General features: G+C 50.5%; 1 protein-coding gene across 4 annotated transcripts in view; it reads right to left on the bottom strand.

The window, feature by feature from the left end:
• Positions 1-586: 586 nt before the first annotated feature.
• The window catches only part of TXNDC16 (thioredoxin domain containing 16), a 38,557-nt gene continuing 19,158 nt past the window's right edge, over positions 587-19,985 (bottom strand). Inside the window, exons 15-21 of one of the 4 annotated variants that reach the window (XM_032111736.1) lie at positions 16,212-16,380; positions 15,763-15,899; positions 11,319-11,403; positions 7,545-7,683; positions 6,822-6,982; positions 4,799-4,989; positions 587-3,847 (exon numbers count right to left, since the gene is read on the bottom strand). In XM_032111736.1, coding sequence (XP_031967627.1) covers positions 3,573-3,847; positions 4,799-4,989; positions 6,822-6,982; positions 7,545-7,683; positions 11,319-11,403; positions 15,763-15,899; positions 16,212-16,380 — 1,157 coding nt within the window. In that variant the 3' untranslated portion in view covers positions 587-3,572. The remainder of the gene's footprint in view (positions 3,848-4,798; positions 4,990-6,821; positions 6,983-7,544; positions 7,684-11,318; positions 11,404-15,762; positions 15,900-16,211; positions 16,381-19,985) is intronic. The other 3 variants (XM_032111737.1, XR_004240726.1, XM_032111738.1) reach the window with 3 other exon arrangements.

The following is a 19,985-nucleotide window of genomic DNA, read 5'->3' on the forward strand; positions in this document are numbered from 1 at the left end:
TCCATCTTCCATCACAAGGACTTGTATCCCACCACCCTGGTTCTGCTCAAAGGGTGAAAAACCTGGAAGAAATGCTGATTGCTTCTGATGTCCCATAGTTTGGAGATCAGAGGGCACCTCCATAATGATCCCTCTGACAGCTTTTAAACATGGAAAACACAACACACACCTTTAATATTTCCTCTGCCCTGCAGTGAGCACTGCTGCCAGCCTTCCTCCCTCCTAACTGATGATGATGATGGCTTTGTGGGTGATCCTTGAGGATGGGGACAGACCAGAGAATCACAGAACATCCTGAGTTGGAAGGGGCCAACAAGGAGTGCATGGAGAATTTCCTGTGGTTTAGGACAATAAATTGTTTTGCTTTCGGGACAAGCACATAATCCTCTTTTTTGGGGGGGTGTGTATCTTTGTTCGATCTTTTGATAATTTAAACACCCCTTGAAAGGCTCCTGAGCACATCCAAATGTCCCCTGAAATCAAGTCCTAGCAGAAGAGTTTGGTCTGAAAGCTGTTGTTGATCCATATCAGTCAGGAAATCTTCAGCTGAGCCCCCCCAGCACCACTGAAGGAGGAAGAGCTGTGGTTTACCCACACAAACACGGCTTTTATTGTTAAATGCTTGAAGAAGGAGCTGATAACATCAGTGTCCCTGGTGATCTCACCTCACTTGAGCAGCAGCATTGCTGACAACAGGGCCTGCTGACGCAGACCCCAGCATCCTGCTCCTCCAGCCTCCTGGGACAGGACAGATCCCGCTCCTCCAGCCTCCTGGGAATCACTCTGTCCCTCACAGCCGCCCCCCAGAACACGAGCTCTGCCTCCTCTGCTTCGCTTCTCACCCAAGGCTGTAATTCCAGGCCAGGCTGGATGGGAATCAGAGCAGCCTTGTCCAGTGGAAGGTGTCTCTGCCCGTGGCAGGGTGGGACTGGATGCCCTTTAAAGGCCCCTTTCAACCCAGACCACTCCATGGCTCTGATTCCATGAACATCCTCGGAGTGTTTCTTTCCACCCCGCTCTGTCCCCAGAGCTGGAGTTGCTGGAAACAGCCACGTGCTGGAGCGTTTCCTCTGCTGGATGAGGAAACTTTGGGATGCAGATCCCCTCACACTGCCCTCAGCATCCCTGACGTCTTCACCCTGTCCATACATATCCTGGCACATTTCTGCCTCCACGGGTTTCCCCCAGTGTCTGTTTGGGTTACACAATGGAAAAGACATTTTGTACTGAAAAATAAAACCCCAATGAACCTAAAGGCACCTGATGTGGTCCAGGACCCTGACCTGCATCCAGAGCAAACCCACAGCTGCCCATCCAGCTGGATTCTGGCAGTGGTGGGACATGGATAAGCACATCCCTTTCCCACATCTCTGTGCCGGTACCTGCAAGGGGGACTCAGCCCAAAGCTCCGGGCATCCCAACCCAACCTGGGAGGCTGGAGCTGATGGATCCCACTGGTGGTGTTGTGGAGAGAGCCAGCAGTCCCCAGCTAAACAGCCCCTCATCCAGCAGCATCCCATCAGGATCCCAGTGGGAAGATGTTCCTGACCTCCAGCGCCTCGATGGTGACGCTCCAGCGTCAATCCGGCAGCACCGGGAGAGGCAGCGATTTGCGAAGCCACAACGGAGATGTGGCACTGACCCCTAGTGACAAACTCCTGCCCCAGTCCTGCACGGGAGAAGGGCTGGAAAAGGACACGCGGATAAAAGTGGGGACGTGGGAATGCTCCTTGTCTTCCACGAACCCTGTGGAAGGAAGGGATCCTGCTGATGAGGGGCAGGCACTGCTCCCACCACCCAAAGCAGATGCAGAGGAGCCTACTTGAGTGGAGTTTATTTAAGATGCCATGAAAAACCCGATTATTGCACTTCAAACTGCCAGAGGGCAGGGTTAGATGGGATATCAGGAAGGAATTCTTCCCTGGGAGGGTGGGGAGGCCCTGGCACAGGGTGCCCAGAGAAGCTGTGGCTGTTCCTGGATCCCTGGAAGTGTTCCAGGCCAGGCTGGACGAGGCTTGGAGCAACCTGGGATAGGGCAAGGTGTCCCTGCCCATGGCAAGGGTGGGATGAGATGATCTTTAAGGTCCCTTCCAACCCAACCCATTCTGGGATTCGATGATCAGGGACAGAATGGGAAATGACCAAAGTTCCATTTATGGAATTCAGCAGTGTAAGGAGCTTATGGAGCAGAGGAATGACGGGAACACACGAAGGATCTGTTCACACCCTTCCCTTGGGGATAATGCTTTTGATCAGCAGGCTGCAGTTTATTCCTTTAAATATATACATTCTTGCTCAAAGCCTGCCATTCGGTCCAAAAATGGTCTCTTGCAATTAAAGGCTTCCAGGAGAGCCCAGAACTAATGATCTATTTCTGGATATTTCAAAAGCCTCACAGCCATGTGTGCTCCTTGCAGGATGAGAAATACAGAGTTTGCAATGCTCTCAGCAGTTCCTTACCAGCATTTTTTCCTCTTCCCAGTAATTTCAGAGCCCTAAGGAGTAGGAGGAGGATCTGACCCTTCTGTCATGTCTCAGTGGTGCAGTGGACGGGAGATGTTCATTGAAGGGAGGGGGATGATCATGGAATCTGAGAATGGTTTGGGTTGGAAGGGACCTTACAGACCTTCTGCTTTCAACCCTCTGCTGCTTCTTGTCCCCAGGAGATGGGCAGAGGCTGCAAAGCCACTTCCTCAGGTTTTGCATCTCCCCACTTAGTTTTGGATCTGAAGCAGCTCCATCCCATCTTGGAAGGGTCCAGCCTTGCCCTTCATCTCCCTCCCCTCTTCCACAGCGCTGAGCTTCCCACAGACCTTGCTCCCTGTGCCATTCCAGCTCAGCAGGCACCAACCTCGATGCTGTCACCGAGAGCAAAGACAAATCGAGGCTGCAAAGAACCCCCTGGGCTCAGGACCAAGGAAATGCCAGCAGTGAGGAAAGCCATCTCCCAACCTGCCCACCCTGGAGATTTGCTGGCAGAGTTTTGTCCCAGCTATTCAGGGCTGTTGTGCGACCTGAGCTCTGGCCTCTGTAATAAATCTGCTTCCACCAGATCCTCCTCTTCCCCCTGAGGATGAACACGCTCATGGATTCGGGTCACAAGTCAGGTGTAAACACAACGGGGGGCTGGCTGCAGCAGCTCTGGAGTGGTGGAATGCTGGCCCTCCCAGCTCCACACGGTTCCAGCGCAGATGGAATCGCAGCATTTGCTGACACACATCAGTAGAGCTTCTCCTGCAACCAGGGAGGAGAGAAACGGGCTTTTTATCTTGGAATCACTCACCCCTTTCTACTCAGGGGCAGCTCTGAGATTTAGGGAATCTACAGAGCAGGGCTGATTTGTCTTTTCCAGTGCAGTTTGTTGCTCAGTGAGCTCCCAGCAGCAGCCAGGGAACAACATGTGGGATGCACAGACACATCTCTGGCATCAGAAGCCACCAGCACTCTGCAGCAGGGAGTGGCCTTTCCCTTCACCATTCCTTGAGAGCTGAAACCACTTCTCTCCTTGGAGTGAAGGCTGGGAAAGTGAGAGGTTTTCCAGGGCAGTCCCACACTTTTCCCCACCCCAGCTCTCAGAGCTCGCTGTGTCTCTTGCCCTGCTTGTCCCTCGCTGCCAGCCTCGAGGCTGTGCCCCGCAGGTCCCTCCCAGGGGAACCAACTTCCTCTGCCGTGCTCTCCTGGGGTGGCTCTTCCCCGGTGGCAGCAGTGTCCCCTCCGGGGCTTTTGGGCGGGTGTGGCACCGCGATGTCCCCGGAGCGGGCAGAGAGCTCAGGCACGGATGGCTCCATCATCTGGAGGAAGTCGTAAGCAGGGAGTGGTGGCTTCCAGTCCTCCTCAGACAAGGTACCTGAGCAGCAAATACAGTCCCAGTCAGCAGGTAAAGAGTTATGCCCCACGTCCAGGGATATTTCCCTTTCCAAGGAATTATGGCTTTTTTTCCCCTTCCTATGAATACAAAATTAACAGAATTCCAGAATGGTTTGGGTTGGAAAGGACCTTAAATCCCATCGTGCTCCACCCCCCTGCCATGGGCAGGGACACCTTCCACTGTCCCAGGCTGCTCCAAGCCCCATCCAGCCTGGCTTTGGACACTTGCAGGGATCCAGGGGAAGCCACAGCTGCTCTGGGCACCCTGTGCCAGGGCCTCCCCTCCCCCACAGCCAGGAATTCCTTCCCAATCTCCATCCATCCCTGCCCTCTGGCAGTGGGAAGCCATTCCCTGTGTCCTGTCCCTCCATGCCTTGTCCAAAGCCCCTTTCCAGCTCTCCTGAGGAAGGCATATCCATGCTGGCTTCCTCCAAAGCCTCACTGGGCTGATCAGGACAGGAGGGATGCAGTGAAAAGCTTCACAGCACAAACCAACCCTTCATGTCCAAAAGACCCCAGTAAAAAGCAGCTTCCTTATCCTCTCCCATCCAAAAAAGAAATTGGGCACGAAGGTGCCCAAAGAGCAGCTACTTCTTACACTGACAACTGGGAGCTGGGAGGTTTCTTATTAGCAAGTTGCATTTGGGAATGGGAAAACACAGCCAGATTTGGGGATTATCACAAGGAAAAGATGCCAAATCCAAACTATCCACGTTTGGCTCTGAGCATTAAACAGTCCCAAAGCAAACTTGTGAGTGTGGGCATTCTCTCCTGGCTGGACTATTTGTACTTCTGCAGCTCTAACAAGCAGAGCTGGTTTTTCCATCGTTAAATTCCAGGGCAGACAATTTATTGCACGTAGGATCTTCTCATAAACAGACTGGAGCTCACAGTGTGTGCTTGGGAACGTTATAAACCTGTGTCCACTTACTGCTGGGAATCTCCAGTCCTGCTTGGAGCTTCTCCAGCCAAGACAAGATGTTCATCTCAGTGATGGACTGTTCTGGTGGGAACTTGAATACCTGACCCCCAGCATGGAGGTTCACCCAGAGGAGAACGGGCAAGGAAGGCGTGGTGGAAAAGTATTTCCTCAGGATCCCGTGTCCCACTGGAGTCTTCTTCCTGTTGGGAAGAGGAGATTCAGGTTTGGCAGCACAAAACGACTGAGAGCCAAAAAATCCCCAAAGGGCCCCATCCAGCAAAGTGCAGTTTTGTGGGACTGTAGAAGCATCATCCCTGGAAGTGTTCACAGCCAGGCTGGATGGGGCTTGGAGCAACCTGGGATAGTGGGAGGTGTCCATGGACAAATGGGATGGGCTTTACTGTCCCTTGCAACCCAAACCATTCCAGGATTCCCTCATTCTAAGCTCATGGCACTACATATATAAGCTTAATGCCTTAAGGAACCTGTTAGGATCCAATGGAGAGAGAGCAGACAACAGCCTGGATGTGTGAAGAAATCCTTGAGCAGGGCAAACCCTGTAGACAGGTGGAAAAAAGGTGGGAAAGCTTCTAAGAACAGCTGGGACAAGAGTGGGACAGATCCTGCAGCCCCCTGGGGTCAGACCCTGCCTGCAGGCACAGCTGCCAGCTCCTTCCAGGCCAGCTGCTGCCACAGCCCCAGGGTGACAGCAATTCCACAGGGATGGAAAGGCAAACCCCTCAAGTGACACAGAGAGAGTGAAAACAGGACACTGAGACAGAGGGACAGCAGGCCCACAAAGGTTCTGAGTCATTCCAGCACCATCTGAGGGCTGAGAGTGATGGCCCAGGTCTGAGCTGGCGCTTGCCCTGGGAATGAGGGCTTCTCTCTAGGACGAGGGACTTTTGACAAGGACATGAAGTGACAGGACAAGGGGGAATGGCTTTCCACTGCCAGAGGGCAGGGCTAGATGGGATTTGGGAAGGAATTCTTCCCTGGGAGGGTGGGGAGGCCCTGGCACAGGGTGCCCAGAGAAGCTGTGGCTGCCTCTGGATCCCTGGAAGTGTTCCAGGCCAGCCTGGAGCAGCCTGGGACAGTGGAAGGTGTCCCTGCCCATGGCAGGGGTGGAACTGGATGATCTTTAAGGTCCTTTCCACCCCAAACCACGCTGGGATTCTGCCCTGCTTTGTGGCAGTGCCACTTTGCTCTGGCACAGGAAGGCTTTTTGTGCCTCAGGAAGGCAGAGCAAAGGCAGATGTGTAGGTGGGGAAGTTCCAGGGCTCTCGTTTCTGGTGCATTACTGGCAGCCCAATCCCTTTCTCTCTGAACACATGTGCATTTTCTCCCTCAGCTAAACTCCAGCCCACGCTGGACGGCGCTTCCCAGACTTCAAAGCACGTTATGATTAAGCCACTGAAGTTTCTCTGGGTTTGGGCAAAACAAACAGAGGCCAAAAATTCAAACTGCAACTAAGAAGGGGAGGATTAAAAAAAAAAAAAATCCCCATTCCTACAACTTTCTATTTCTTAGGTCATGAATTAATTTTGTTTCTTGAATATTTTTTAAGTTTAATTTATGAGGCTGCTGGTAGAACCTTCTCGTGAAAACTTTCTTTCCCCAGTCAATGACCAGTCATTCCCTCTAATTGCTGGTGGAAAATCACCAGAACACATTCCAGGAGGGCAAATTTCCTTTCTTTTTTTTTCCCCTCCCACATACAACAAAAATACAAGTAACACCAGACCCAGGGTCAAGCTGCTACAAGCACTAGGGAACATTTTCCTCCTCTATCGAAAACGATTTCTGCCATTAATTAAATATTTACTAATTTTACTTTGTCAGGAGATTTTTGCAGCTGCCCAGAACACCTGACTGAACCATTGCTCAATGGTTTGACCTCCCAACTGCTGATGATTTCAGACCCAATAATCACATTACCAGCTCATGTTCTCAGTAATTGCAGCCTCAGGGTTTTTTTTTTCTGCAAGGCTCGGAGCGAGTTAAGGGAAAGGAGAGATTTTCAAACACTCACAGGTTCAACCAGCAAGCCACAAATGCCTGCTGGGCTCTTCCTTTTGCCAGCTTCAGCATTTCCTTGCTTTCCATCTGACTGATGCCACCAGCACTGAACAGGATGAGGAAGGGCTTTCTGAGCTGCAAGTACTGAGGCAGATTTGGCACGGTGATTTCTGGCTGCAAGACGTCACAAACAAGAAACTGGGGGTTATGGGGAGGAGAAAATGGGAGAAAATTCCGCTTTCTGCTCTTCACGAGGGTGCAGGGGGTTAAGCAAGGCTGCAGTGTCTGTGTGGAACGTGGGAAGCTGCAAGAGGGCTGGGATTCTGGTGCACTTGGAGATGTCTTTGCCCAACCCAAGCTCACCAAGTCCGTGGCAGCAGCTGTGAGCTTGGAGATGGGGATGTGAGCAGAGCAGGCAGAGGCTACAGCCAGGCTCCAAATGGCACATGGAAAAAGCCCTGGGAATAGGGAATAGACCCTGTGAGAGGCCAAGCACTGCAGAGTGAGTGACTCTGAGGCCAGTCCCTCAACTCCAGGGTCTCCTGCTCCAAGACCACACAGCAAACAGCAGATTTCTATCCAGACTGCCTGCTCTAAGTCATAAAACTTAAAAACAAACTCGGCACGATGAAAAATAACGAGCAGACATGGCCGCTGTGCAGAACTCCACGCTGTAATCAGGGCTCTGCAAACAACTGTGATGGAAAAAGGACGTTTTGATTTTATTTTTACTCACAAAAATGTCCAGCAGTTCATATCTGATCATCTGCACCACGTCCTGCACGCTGTGTTTGGACAGAGCGATGCCTTCCACGCTCCGGCCTCCGCTGCGGGCAAGGAGCAGGGCAGGGGGGGACACGGAGTATTTTCGGGATCTGAAAAAGAGGGATGGGCACAGGGGGGTTGGACACACACCAAATGTGCTGCACACAGAGCTGGCATCCTCCTGGAGACATGTCCCATCCTTGGAATGTCCAAGGCCAGGTTGGACAGGGCTTGGAGCAACCTGGCGTAGTGGAAGGTGTCCTGGGATAGTGGAACGGGATGGGCTTTGAGGTTTCTTCCAACCCAAACCATTCTGGGATTCTGGGATTCTGTTCCTACTTCTCCTTCATTTTTACACCGAAGGTTGGGTGGTGCAAAGGCCCACCCAGGGCTTCACTCTGCCTCCCAAGCCAAGGCAAATGGAAGGTCTCAGATTCCATCCAAGCGACACAACCCACACAAAACGACCTCCAGGAGATCCAGTTCTTGTCTCAGTGAACAATCCCCAAAATTTTGGTGAAGTCCCATCCCCACATTAGAGCAACACACACAGGCTGCCCCCACCCTCTCTTGGTGGAGCAGCCAGATCATCCTTAAATCCCTAAAGTCCTTCTGGTAAGAGGGTTCAAGGTACTCAAAGAAAAGCTGAGAAAGTGGGAAAAGCAGAAATAGGAGAAGTCTGAGCAATGAAAGGCCAGGGGAGACACCAAGCCAGGACAGCAATTTTCTGGAAGTTTGAGGAACTTCAGCCCTGGAGGCTCCAGATGGCACTGCCCAGAGGAAGGGTGTGCCAGGGGAAATCAGCTGCCTGTGCAGTTTTTTGGGGGCATGTCTGGTTTGTTTTTCAAAGGCTCCTGGCAATTTCTCGAAGGCTGTGACACCAAAGAATCCCAGAATGGGTTGGGTTGGAAGGGACCTTAAAGCACACCCAGTTCCACCTCCTGCCATGGGCAGGGGCACCTTCCACTGTCCCAGGCTGCTCCCAGCCTCAATGTCCAACCTGGCCTTGGACACTTCCAGGGATCCAGGGGCAGCCACAGCTTCTCTGGGCACCCTGTGCCAGGGCCTCCCCACCCTCACAGGGAAGAATTTCTTTAGATCATCAATGACAAAGCAAGTGGAAGGAACTGCAGGTAACTCATTTCCATGGTGTCCAAGTCTTGTGGAGGCCTTTCCCATCCTCCATCACAGCACTGATCCCTCTGGGAATAACACACCCACTGCAAACTTCTAAGGGCCACCCCAGACCTGTGCTGATGTTGTGGTCAAGAATCACAGAATATCCTCAGTTGGAAGGGACCCACAAGGATCACTGAAGTCTAACTCCTGAGCATGGACTTCCCTGAGGCCTTCAAATCTGGGGAAACAATTGCTAAACTGTTCTTGGATTTATCTGAGCCATTTCAACTTTTTTTAGTTTATCTTTGTAAATCCAGCCCTGAGCTAAGCTTTCCTCCCCCAGTCTGGACTCCCAAGTTCTGCTACTCAAAAGAAATTGATTCTCACACCTCTGCAAATCCTTTGGGCTGTGAGGAAGATCCTTAACCTCCCTCTTCATTGCTTTGCAAATTAACCTGTATTTACTGTAGATCAAGAGTAGCAAAAACCCCTCAAAAAAATTGAATTCAGGGATTTTGAACTTATTAAACTTCTACAGCTTGTAAAGAGATTCTTTGGCTTGGTCGTGGCTCAGAGGAGTGAGAACTCTTGTTCCCTGTATCTAAAACACATCAACTTGTCCAGCAGGCTTTGATAAGCATCTGTGAGGGTGGTGAGGCACTGGAAGAGGCTTCCAGAGAAAAGTGAAAGTGTCCAAGGCCAGGTTGGATGGGGCTTGGAGCACCCTGGGATAGGGGAAGGTGTCCCTGCACATGGTGGAACGAGATGAGCTTTAAGGTCCCTTCCAACCCAAACCATTCTGGGATTCTGTGAGGAAATATCTTACATAATTCCAGAAAATCACCAAATTCCCCAGCTAGAATCTATCCTGAAATCCCTTCTCCTCTTCCTGGTCCTGAGGGGTTGCATTGTTGCTCACCACAGCTTTCTATTTATACAGCAGGACCATTCAGTGGGTAACACGAGTCTTGCATTTCAATCAAAACCATCTGCAAACAAATACTTGGCAGGAATCTCTGACATGGATGTGGAAATAAATAACGACCTCATTCAAAGCATTTCTTCCTCAATGCCTTTTTCCCCTTCATTAGGGACCAGCCCAGCAGGTGCCTGCTGAGCAAACAGCTTTGCTGACAACAGACTTCGTGTATCCTGCAGCCTTTTCTCTGGAAAAGGTCTACAGGATGCACAAAAGGGGAATCAGCTTTCCATGACCTGGGAGCCACAAATATTTTCTCCTTGAGCACTGAGCTGAAGAATGGCTTTCTCTGAAGAAGGGAAGTGAGCCTGGCTCTTGCACAAGGAATTCCTGTAAGTGTTTACTTTCAGCTTACAGTTGAGAAGCCCATCAGCTACAGTAGTTCACCCACAAATCACAGCCAAAATCCAAATTTGGCTGAAGGACTATCAATATAAACTGTACTAAATATTCCTGCTAAACAGGAGCAGGCTGCAGGCTCCTGGAGCAGGAGCAGGGAGGTGGATTCCTGCATGTGTCAGCTCTGAGAGAACACAGGCTTTTTCTCCTGGTACCTTGAGAGATCACCCTGTCCTCTGCTTTTTGGTTTTTGTTTTTTTTTTTCCTTCTATCAGCTGGGCTGAAATCCTCAGGGAAGAAAAGTCTTAACTGGGGGGTCAGGTTCCCCCTGACGCCTGGAGCACAGGTTGGTTAATGAAGATGTATTCCCGAGGTGTTTGCACTTTTATTCTCCGTGCTCACCACAGAAACGCCCGTGTCTCATCAGGAATGCATCACATCTCTGAGGAACTCAGGGAAATAATTCCCTGCTGCATTGTAGGCTCTTAAACCCACACCTGGAAAACAGGCCAAGGACCTTCTGGGATTTGTAACTCTGCCTTGATAGCTAATTCCTGATGGAAATGAGATGCCAGGATGAGCTGGAGATCCCCCCTGGATCCAGCTGCAGTTCTAGGCACTGAGGCACCTCTCACACTCTAACCCAAAGGGCTTTGCCCCTTGCTGGATTGTTAATGACACAGGTAAGACCCCATTAGCTCCATTTGGCTTAACGTCAGGGATGCAATTCCACCAGGAATGCAGCTCCATGGCAAGACAGCATCTATTTCCCAGCTTCCAAAGCCTTTTCCAGCACCCAGACTCAATGTCCACCCCAGGTAGTCACAAGCAGCTTCTTTTCTGGCTGCTCTTGGCAACTGGGAGCAACCACCAGAGCAAGGGAAGGCACTGCACTGACAATCCATCACCTCTTCCTCATGGAAAGAGAAAAGCAGGACTTTTTCTCCGTCACACACTGATGTTGTAATTTTTCCAGCCTGCTTTTTATTTTCAGAAAGGTTTGCTCCTGTTTCTATGAGGAGCACAACCAGATCCATGGGGGCTGAAAATTCCTGGAGGGAACAAAACCAGCAGGAAGAGAAGTGACTGCTCATTTCAACAGGGCTCAGAGAGGTGACCATGGATAGGCTGAGAACCAGTGGCAGAGCCAAGGTGACAATTCCCTTTGGATGAGTCCTGACCCATCTCCCTGCAGGAGTAAGTCACTTGTAGCTGTCACTCAGCACAGTGACACTTGCTCCAGGCACTGCCTTTCACTAAGTGCAGATCAGCTTGAATTCTTCCCAAAGAAAAAGAGAAACCACTTACAAAGCCAAGGCATCATCTTCAAAATACATCCCCATCCTTACGTGGCCACTGAGGATGTTTCCTGCCTCTTCAAAAGCTGCCTTGGCTGGAAAAAGACAAAGATACAAGAATAAACAATAGAAAGAGAGGTGTTGAGATTTTTTTTTCCTGGAAACCTGATCGATGCCTGCACACATAACATCCTGCCAGAGCAGACTTTCAGGAACTAAACCAGGATTAGAGGCTCACAAGAAATTACTGCAGCTCAGGGAGGAGGAGCAGGCAGCGACCACGGATCAGGGGAAAATCCCCATGATGAGAACAGTGTTTGCTCTTCAGCCACCAGCACTGAGCCTCCAGGATCTGCAGGACAGAGGAAAATGAAATGTCTTAAGGACTTACAGTGCGTAAGCATTCTGGGAAACAGGAGACCAATTATAAATCTAAACAGAAATCCTACAAATCCCAGTGACCTTTGAGAAATGATGGGTGATGGCTTTACTGGAGTAGGGCTAAGAGCCTGGCGATAAACCAACCTCTCCCTCAAGTGCCTCTTGATTTATCCAGCTCCTCTGAGCAGGCTGGGGCTGCTGCAGGATAGGCAAAGACCAGGCTGGGATCTCTTGGTCACAGCTCCAAAACAAAGCTGACTGCAGAGCTGGTTTATTCCCTTACAAAAAGCCTCCAATTTCACAGAATCCCAGAATGATTTGGGTCAGAAAGGACCTTAAAGCTCATCCCATTCCACCCCCTGCCCTGGGCAGGAACACCTTCCACCATCCCAGCTTGCTCCAAGCCCTGTCCAGCCTGGCTGTGGTTTCAGGCAGTGGATCCACGGGAAATCCAAGCTTTGTGGGAATGTGCAAGGCATGGTGGGGAGCTTGTGAAATGCAGAGATCAGAGCTCCAAACAGCTGCTGCCAAAGGTGGGGTGAGAACAAGGAGGATTTCAACACCACCACCCCCCTCCTCCTTTCATTGTGCAACTGAAAAGCAACAAAAATGGCACTTTCGACCCAAGGAGAGGGAGAAATCCCTCTCTTCGGAGAAGCCAGGTTTTTCCTGAGAACTAAGGGGGTACCTCAGATAACAGCCATGATATAAATTGCTGTCAGACACCAGTGACTGCTCCTCAGAACGTTCACTGTCACACAGCCCAAGCTCCTGGGAACAGTGACTCAGAGCTCAGTGGATGGAGCTGCCTCCCAACTGGTCACTTTTTGGTTCTTTGATCCCTGTTTTGCAGCTACACTCCAAGCTGTATTTTCCACTGTTTCCCGTGTGGCCCATAAACTTTCATTTCAACTGTTTTCCTTTTCCAGTGGAGGGAGTTCCTTAAGGAGTGGCTCATTGAGGGCTCAGTCATTATCATAGAATTTCTGAATGGTCTGGGTTGGAAGGGACCTTAAAGCTCATCCTGTTCCACCCGCTGCTGTGGGCACCTTCCACTAGCCCAGGTGGCTCCAAGCCCTGTTCAGCCTTGCCTTGGACACTTCCAGGGATCCAGGGGCAGCCACAGCTTCTCTGGGCACCCTGTGCCAGGGCCTCCCCACCCTCACAGCCAGGAATTCCCAGTTCCCAATATCCCATCTAACCTCTGGCAGTAGGAAGCCATTCCCCCTTGTTCTGTCACTCCAGGCCCTTGTCCAAAGTCCCTTTCCAGCTGCTACAGAGAAACCACTCTTGGATGTTGCTTTCCAGCTCTCTTGGTCCTTGGTTACTTGATTTTATCAATGCTGAAAGAAAAGCTCCCATCCCAAGTTCCTCCACCAAGCACTTCTCCAGGCTTTAAATCCTCACTTGAGATACGAGCTTGTCTTCAGGTGCTGCCCTGGCTGCAGGAATTCTCTCCTAAGTCAGGACAACCTCCAGCAACACCAGGCTTATTCCTTGACCTGATGAGATTCTCCCTCCCCATCACACTTCCAAATTTTTCCCTATTTCTGGCTGTGCCAGTCCCAGAGCCACATACCAGCCCGTATTTCTCCAGTGATGGATTCTTTGTTCTGTACCCAAAAACCCCCAAATTCACACAGCTCCACTGCAGACAGGAAACACTTCAACAAATCTATTTAAATATTTCCTAGAAAATTAGTCCCCCCTGAATGCACAATTTTAATTCCCTGAGGGGGCTGATCACGCTCCGCAGCACATTCCTTGAGCTGGAATCCCAGCTGCCCTGAATTGTGCAAGCACCACTTCACTCATTTGGGAACGAGAAGGAATCAAGCTGCCAGATGAGGAAGGGTCTAAAATCCCCACAGAGTTTTGGGAAGCAGGATCTGAGCACCACCCCTTATCCCTCTGGAAGGAGGCGTCTCCTGGCCGTGCTCTCCAGCACAGCACCACCTGCAGCATCTCTCACTTGGCTTCCAGTGATGCTGCCAAGCCTTGTGAGGCACCAGAGCTCAGGGATATTTTCAAACATCTGCCACAGGGTTTAGGACAGTCATACTTCCAAGGGTGCTCCCAGCTGCTGCATCAAAAACGAATTTATCTCCTAAAAATTCTCCGAGTGTCCAGGAAAATGCTCACTCGTTCATTGCCCTCGTAATACATTCACCTCTTCCTAATTAATTTTATTTAGGATTTTTCCAACAAGCCTCTTTTAGCTCAGACCCCCCAAAGGGCTTCTTAGCATAGTCCTGATGCTGAGGGTTGGAAAACATCCAGGATTTATTTAGCAGGACACGTCATTGCTCTGTTTCAGTTCACTGGAAACAGCAGTGACACTGTGCACCGCTGCTCCGGCTTAGAGCAGGAATGCTGCCATGAGAAAATGGTTGGGAATTCCAGGTAAGTCTGCAGGGTGGTAAGAGGAACAATGTGCTTCTCCTGACTCCAGCCTGGGTTGGTGCCAGAACAGCTGGCTCCGGGTTTCTGCTCCCTCAGGCTCTCTGCATCACAGCTCCAGCACCTCCAGCTATGCATTAGTGAAGACATCCCAAATTTCATCTCCCTGTGGCTGAGGTACCCCAGCCTGAGGATGCCATTCTGGATTGCAGATGGAATGTGCCCTGAGGGAAGAGGCAACCCTACAGGATTCACAAAGAGCTGTCTGGAAACCTCCAAGGCTCTTGTTTGCATGGAAGGAAATGAACAACTTCTCTGGAGAATCCCAGAAACCTCAAAGCCCATCCAGTCCCACCCCCTGCCATGGCAGGGACACCTTCCACTGTCCCAGCGTGCTCCAAGCCCCATCCAACTTGGCCTTGGACTCTTCCAGGGATCCAGGGGCAGCCACAGCTTCTCTGGGCTGGACTAAAGGTTTTTTGGGATCAGTAGGATTTCCTGCTGTATTTACCAGATAGGATCTCCAGAGGAAGGCAGGGAATTGGCTGTCAGGTGGCTCAGAGAACGCAGCCCAAGTGTTTTCCAGTTGGTTGCAGACGTTCTGTCTTGTTCTTACCTCTTCCCTCTGGACCCTCTGCTGTGAGAAAGTAGCTTGGTTTGCATTAAACCAAAGTTTAGAGGCACAAGGGAGCTTTAAAATGAAAAATAGTCTGAAAGTTTGATCTTAAGCAAGGTCAGAACATTCTCCTTTTTTTTAAGGCAGCAATTCCTAGGGGAAGGTGGCAACTGAGAGTCTTTGGGGTTGGAAGGTCCCAGTTCCCAACTGTGAGGCCCCTGGCACAGGGTGCCCAGAGAAGCTGTGGCTGCCCCTGGATCCCTGGAATGTCCAAGGCCAGGCTGCATGGGGCTTGGAGCAGCCTGGGACAGTGGAAGGTGTCTCTGCCCATGGCAAGGGGTAGAATGGGGTGAGCTTTAAGGTCCCTTCCAACCCAAACTCTGATTCTGTGCTTTGCATGATGTTCCCTCTGCAGACTGGCTTTATTCCCTCTCCCTTGCTAACACACTGCATTGCTATGTCCACCTATTTCAAAATCCACAAGTGGATTTCATTGAGTTATTCACATTTTATTCCTTTTGGTGCAGGAAATTTCTATTTTACCTTACTGCTGTTTTGGTTTTTTTTAAAAAGAAAGGTTTTGGATTATGTGTTACAAGAACTGGGGTTACCACTTTTTCAGGAGAAGGCAGCAAGATCCAAGAGTGGATCTCTTCCTTTCTTAAGGAAAAATATGCTGTGACATGTTGTACATGGGCTACAGGAAGAGGCTGATGGATCTGGGCTAAACCAGAGGTTAAGAGGGAATTTAATGCCAGCCTACAACTACTCTGAAGGGACTCATAAAGAGGACAGAGCCAAACTCTTCAGGGTAAGGGACAGGAGATACAACAGGGACAGCCTTGGGAAGTTACTACTCCCACAGAAGCTGAATGTCCTCTGAGCCAGGGTATGGACCTGAGATCCCACATCTGGGATCACCTGCTACCCTCTCACTGTAAAACTGAAGAAGGCAGTGCTGAGCTTCTTGTTGTTGTGAACTCCCAAGCAGCTGGAAGCATCCCTGTCCCACCAGGAATGAAGCTGGAGAGTGCTTAACCCACCAATACCGACAAACCTTCGCTGGTGGCTGTGCTAAAAACTCCCAGGAGTGAGGTGTGGTGATGGGATGAGAGCTCAGGTGGAAACTCCCCTCTTAAATATCCTTCTGCTTCATCCATCGTGGCCAGCTTCAGTGGGCAGGAAACCTGGCTCCTGTGGAAAAGCAGAGACACAACTTGGGCTGCTGTCTTCTCTGCTTTTGGGATGAAGAGACAAGAGGGCAACCTCAATCCAACAAGGCCCCAACCCAATGGGACAAGTGTGACACCTCATCAGAGACAAAAATGATCATCTGGGAAGGCCCAGAGAGGTGCTGGAGCTGGTTACAGCGAAGAGAGAACAGCCTGAGCCAAACTGAGAGCCTTGGGATCCCCATTAAAAATAATAAAGAAGGAATTCCTGCAAGAAGACAGGGATGGTGGCAGAAGGATGTGGCAGAGGTGCCAGTGGGGATTTGTCACTCACAGCAGGATGAAGCTGCTCAGCTCCTCCGTTCCCCACATGCCATTGTACGTCCTGGATTGTTGTCCCTCCTTGTAAATCCTGATGGTGGGGAACTGGGTGACATTCTCCTGGGAGCAAAGGCCAGGCCAGTCCCAGCAGTTCACCCGGGACAGCAAAACCCCAGGGGTTCCTAGAATGGAAAATAAATACTCATGAATGATAGGAAAAACTAAAATGAATAATAGATTGGTTGGAAAATAGAGCTTTTATTAGCTTGGTGGATATTACTGTCTGTATTTGTGTTAATGCTGCCAGAAATCTACTAAAATCCAGCCCCAAATACACAATCCCTTTCAGTACAGCCCATCTCCCTCTTGAAATCCCTCATTCCCAGAGACACTCACATCTGGCTGGTAACTCCAAGGGAACCCACAAAACCCTGAGGCAACTGTCCAGGAGCTTAAAAGGCAGTAGGGAAAGGTACTGGAAATACCTTAGGAATAAGGCCAAGAAAAAGAAATAATGCAGGCACTGACAGGAAAGAGGGAAGATAAAGCTTGGCATGGAAGAGGAGGAGGAGGATGCAGCCAAGACTTTTGCATTTATTAAGATGTTCAATATTGAAAAATGTTCTACCTCGAGCACAGAGCCAAATGCACACGGAGCAGTTAAAGGGGGTGGAAGAGAGATTTAATGCCACAGGCTGGTGGCATTCCCCCCATCCAGTGCCCTCAGGCACAGGGTGGGATTCTTGGGGTGTCCTGTGCACAGCCACGAGTTGGGCTTGATGATCCTTGTGGATCCCTTCTGACTCAGGATTTTCTGTGATCTCACCCAAGCCAGCAGCAGACACCTGTGGGACCTTAAGAAAGGGGTCTCACAAGCAAGGGAGTGGGAAAGGAAGAGCACTTGGGAATTACGGAGCAGTCAGTCCAACTCTGCGTCCTGGGAAATGTCCTAGAAAGGCTTTTTATGGGTCTCACCCAACACCATAAACTCAAGAGATTGGTAAGAAGCGAAACAAATGAAAAGTTGGTTCCCTGTGTGCTCTCCAGGAGCCCAAGATTTGTGCAACTCCAGCATTTCCTTCAGCAAAGAACCCTGGAGTCACACAACGGTTTGGGTTGGAAGGGATCTTAAAACTCATCCCATTCCACCCCTGCCATGGGCAGGGACACCTCCCACTAGCCCAGGTTGCTCCGAGCCCTGTCCAACCTGGCCTTGGACACTTCCAGGAACCTTAAAAGCCTTTCTTTGATCTTTAGGCTGGGTGAAGCCCAGCACATGCTGCTGTTGCTGGTCCACGGCTAAGCCTGACCTAAATCCTGAGCAGCTTCACTCCCTCTCTTCCCCTGGCTTCCAGCCTCACCTGAGCTGCCTCAGGGGCTTGACCAAGGACAGTGTACAGTTGTCCATGCCCATGGCAGGAATGCCCTATCTCAGAAATCTTCATTCCTTCCCTAAATTTCTTTGAACAGGACTCAACAGCTCCATGGGAAAGACGGGATGAAACCTAGAGACAAGTACACACACAGAGGCAGACCATGGCAAAGAGTCCTTCAGAAACCAGGGTTGGGGCAGATGATGAGGATTTCCCAAGAGAAACCAGCCAAGCTTTCTTCTCTCATGTCCTGGGTTTGATTCTGATCATTATTTTCATTAAAGGCCTGGCTGATGGAATAATACACATCCAGTCTGGTTTTGATCCCAAGCCCAGAGGGGCAGAAAGCAATTTGAAGGGCAAAGTGTAAGGACAGCAGCATTCCATGAGGAGAAGCAGGATGCAAAGGTACCGCCAGTGGTGCAGCAAAGGGATGGACTCTCAACAGCATCTGCAGGCCGTGGGAGGAAAATCATGTTCATCTGCCCTGGTGAAAGCTCTGCAGAGCCCAGCAAGTCAGCCTGGGAAACACTTTTTATGGAAAGGTTTAAGCAAATGAGAATCTGGAGCAGTTTAGAAGACATCCCTCCTGAGGAAAAACCCAACCAAGTTTTGCCTGGAAATTGCCAGTAAGGGAGAAACAATAAAATCTAACACCACGTCAGGGATGCTCTGGAGGGGGCAGTGAGATCACTGGGCAGGGTCAAGCAATGACCCATGCCAGGGTGGGGAAGGCTGACCAAATACTGAACTGAGTTCCTGAGAACTGAGCACAGCTGAATGTTGCACAAACCCTTGTTGCCCAGAGGAGCTGTGGACCCCTAATCCCTGGGAGGGTTCCAGGCCAGGCTGGGCAGGGCTTGGAGCAACATGGGATAGTGGAAGGTGTCCCTGCTCATGGCAGGAGGTGGAATGAGATAGGATTTAAAGTCCCTCCCAACCCAAACCATGCTGGGATTCCATGAGGATTGCTGCAGATGGGGGTGAAGGCAGAGGTGACCTCAGCATGAATTCCTATCCCTTATCCCTGTATCCCTGGCCTCCCACAGGACCATTTTCTGCAACCTCCATCTGAGGTTCTGCATTGCAGCTCACACGAGGAGTTTGCTGCTGCTCTGCCTTGCGTCAAACTCCTGTGCAGAAAAAGCAGGAAGCAGCACAAGTGAAGGGCCTGCAAATCCACTCAGACAGGCAGGAGTTGTCAAAACACTCCAAGAGAGCAGAAATGGTTTGTGTCATTCCCAGACTCTGCAAGAAGATCTCAAACTGAAAGCCTGACCTCAGATTTACTTCACACCTCTGATCCAGTATAGCTGGTTCTCATCATCTCTTACCACATCATCTTGTGTCTTGCCCAACTCTGGAAAATAATTCCATGGAAATGGGGCTTTGATGTCCTGTTAAAATCGAGTTGTGAGGCTCCTTGAGGCTCCTTCAAATAGGAATTTTAATATTTGGGTATTAGTTCAGGGAATTAGCTACCATGTGCTCTGAAGGAGCCCCATCTGGCCTGAAAAACGCCTGGTACAGGATGGGCCCTCTCCCATCCCAACCTGCACCAGATCATTCATGACTGAACGAGCAGCACTTTCAGGAACTGAGTAACTCAGCAAGGGACTGTGGTCACTGCTGAGTGGGAAGAAAGGTGAAAGGAACACAAAATCCTGCTGTCCTGTGGTTTTAGGTGCTACTAAACCCAGCAACAGCAAGAACCTCTGTCCTAGAGGTCTTAGAAAACCAGGACAAGACAAGCCATCAGTGCTATAGGGAACAAGAAAAATCAGGAATCCCTTGAACTTATAATCATTTGAACTTATAACTATTTGGAAGGCAGGACTGGCACGGTGCTGGAGAATGTTCAGGGAAAGGAATGGAGCTGGGGAAGGGGCTGGAGCACCAAGAGAGGCTGAGGGAGCTGGGAAAGGGGCTCAGGCTGGAGCAAAGGAGGCTCAGGGGGGACCTTGTGGCTCTGCACAAGTCCCTGACAGGAGGGGGCAGCCGGGGGGGTCGGGCTCTGCTCCCAGGGAACAGGGACAGGACAAGGGGAAACAAGCCTCAAGTTGGGCCAGGAAAGGTTTAGATTGGGTATTAGGGAAAATTTCTTCATGGAAAGGGCTGTCCAGCCCTGGCACAGCTGCCCAGGGCAGTGGTGGAGTCCCCATCCCTGGAGGGATTTCAAAGCCCTGTGGATGTGGCACCTGGGGACACGGGGCAGTGGTGGTTTTGGGAGTGCTGGGGGAACAGCTGGACTCCATGACCTTGGAAGGCTTTTCCAACCTAAACAACTCCATGATTGTATTAAGAAACCAGCTCACTTGAAGAGTGTTCCAGAGGCTACAACATGAAAGAGAAGTTACGGATGAAGTGTTGCACTTCAAGAGGAAGAATCCGATACAGAATGGGAACAACTACCT

The sequence above is a fragment of the Corvus moneduloides genome, chromosome 6 (genome assembly GCF_009650955.1).
Source record: "Corvus moneduloides isolate bCorMon1 chromosome 6, bCorMon1.pri, whole genome shotgun sequence".
NCBI lineage: Eukaryota > Metazoa > Chordata > Aves > Passeriformes > Corvidae > Corvus > Corvus moneduloides.